General features: G+C 40.3%; 1 protein-coding gene across 1 annotated transcript in view; it reads right to left on the bottom strand.

Moving 5' to 3' along the window:
• The window catches only part of LOC137996801 (transient receptor potential cation channel subfamily A member 1-like), a 15,157-nt gene that overhangs the window by 5,856 nt on the left and 6,801 nt on the right, over positions 1 to 2,500 (bottom strand). The window contains exons 7-8 of the mRNA XM_068842386.1: positions 1,179 to 2,142; positions 1 to 175 (exon numbers count right to left, since the gene is read on the bottom strand). The exon at positions 1 to 175 is cut by the window's left edge and continues 29 nt beyond it. Coding sequence (XP_068698487.1) covers positions 1 to 175; positions 1,179 to 2,142 — 1,139 coding nt within the window. The remainder of the gene's footprint in view (positions 176 to 1,178; positions 2,143 to 2,500) is intronic.

Raw genomic sequence — 2,500 nt, 5'->3', positions numbered from 1 at the left:
GAAGCAGAAAGATCGCCAGGAAGACAAAAGATGCATCAGGAAAAGGGTTGAGTGGCGTTTGAGTGGTAGTGCTCTTTTTCCCGATGGTTTTTATAAACTTGTCGTCGAATTCAAATTCTCCAACCATCATTACCATAACCGAGATGAAAGCTCGTCCTATATCAAGAAATGCATCCTGTAACAAAAAGGGAGAACTTTCCATCACAATCACAAGCTCACAATCAATCACGTGTCGTCTGATCGATGACTATGTAAATAATGCATACAATTTATTACGTCAACATCCATTTATACATAAGAGCAATCCAGTGTAAACTCTATTTGTAACCCCTGAAGAGGGTTGGTTTGGCCAGCCGAAATATAGTACATTACTAATTAATCAAACCTAAGTTGTATCGGCTCTTGCTTAAAGTATAAATTAGTACCTTATGCGATTTATCTTACAAAATAACAGTCTTGTATTTTCATTACTTTCCAAGGTGGTAATTATTCTAGGCACAACGCATGATTTGTGCAAGACCAGCCAAGTCGAAACTTGCCGTTCGTCTGAGAAGTTCACCTATTAGAAAGACAAGCACAAGGCGTGCTATGCGCTGAGAAGAACTACATCCCCTGTATTGAATGTTGGAAAAAGCACTGCCGGTACGGTGAATAGCCCACCTTCTGTCGGTCTTAAATACTGCATGAACAGCTAAACTTATTTTTACGTGTATTAAAAATGTTTTTTCAACTTTGTCTCACATATATTGTGTCTTTAGTGTAAAATACGCCGAAGGTAAAGTAATAGTAATAAAAAAAACATTAACACTAGTAATAATGAAGATGATGATGATGATAATGATGATGATGATGATGATGATGATGATGATGACATGAATCCTCTACCAAGAGACCGAATGAAAATCACCTCAAATCACATAAAATGAGTTAAAGCGGGATATCAATTCAAAATCTTGCTTTCCGCTCAAAGAGAAAAAGAAGAAAATTAGTGAAAAGCTCCCGGAGCAGAGTAGAAAACCAACGATTTCAACCCAGATATGACGTTGAGTGTGGGAGTCGAAGCAAGGTCACATTGGTGGAAAGCGAGTGCTGTCACCACTGCGCCATTCTTGTGATTACGTTTGACAAACGGGCAGCAGCTGAGTGCATGCATTTAATTGGTAAGGGAAACTTCTTACCTGTTCTTTGAAGAGGACGAAGAAGACAATGGCAAAACCAATGATGAAAACGACAAAAACAACAAACACCTTGAGTACTGTCTTAGTGACTTCCACGAACATGGTGACATAAATTCCAAACAGACGAAACCGGCGGAGAAACAGCACCAAGTTGGCATAACAGAGGAAAACCGATGTCACTCCCACTAACCATAGATTGTAAGGATCTGCTATTCGCTGAAACAATTGTTGGGTTATGCCCTTTGGCATAACGTATGGAATCATGAAAGTGAATGATGTACCATAGAGGAGCCACTCCAGCAGGTTGCTGAGGTCCTTGAAGTATCTACATCTCTGGATTATAATTTGCATGATCTCCTTCAGGAGATGGATAACTGCAAACCAAAACACCACGTATGAAATTCCTGCGTTGTATCCGGTTTGACCCTCGTAGATGATTAATATAGGGTGGCATTCATAAAATCCAAGTTCTTCGCTGTCGTTATAACTATAACCATCTTCGACAAAATATTCGCACTCCCACTCATCGCTCTCCTCTTCGTAGCGGTAGTACCTTGTGAAGTTTAGCTTCTGTCTCTCAGTGACGATAAAAGCGGAATACGAACCGACAAAAAGCAAGTAAGACAGAAAGTTGAAATAGTATAAAAAGCGTCCAAATGTGGACCACTTTCGATTCAACAGAACCTGTGTAAGTGGATGCAACAATAGTTTCATCCTTTCACTTTTCACCATAGTCCTGGGTCCGAAGAAGCGTCGCCCCAAGGCGAAAGCTGGGTCATCGGGGCCTGGATCAAGGAGATGGAAATCATAGGTAATGGAGAAGTTAGGATCATCTGAGCCTGTCATCTCAGAGCGCTTAACACATCGATCCATCAACAGCTCTGCACTTTCGGGAAAATGCTCTATAAGGAGCTTCATAGGCGAGTGTCCATACTTGTCTTTGTGTGCCATTATCTCATGCCATCTGCAAGATAAATTTCAAGTGTGAACTCTTGTTACTTTCCAAAAGCATGAGCTCATCATTTGTACTCACACTTTAACCAAGATAACACATATTAAACCAGTTTCCACAACTGATAACAAACAAAGCAATTCGTAAATGGTTTGAACCCAGCAGTCATATTATAATTAAGTAAAGTGCGATTTTTTTCCAGCTATCTGTGTTGCCTTGGTGAAGAGGGAGAGGGTAGATAGTTCTGTTTTAACTAGAGCGATTTGGAAGATAAAAATTCATGTAGCACGCAACTGTTTTGCACAGGTCTATTTTCAACATCTCCGAAAACCTCGCGAAAGCGGTCGCCAAGTTTTCTTCTTGTTTCGCC

This window comes from Montipora foliosa, chromosome 3, assembly GCF_036669935.1.
Source record: "Montipora foliosa isolate CH-2021 chromosome 3, ASM3666993v2, whole genome shotgun sequence".
Taxonomy (NCBI): Eukaryota; Metazoa; Cnidaria; class Anthozoa; order Scleractinia; family Acroporidae; genus Montipora; species Montipora foliosa.
The sequence above is the reverse complement of the archived record's forward strand: the minus strand, read 5'-3'. Positions and strand labels throughout refer to the sequence as shown.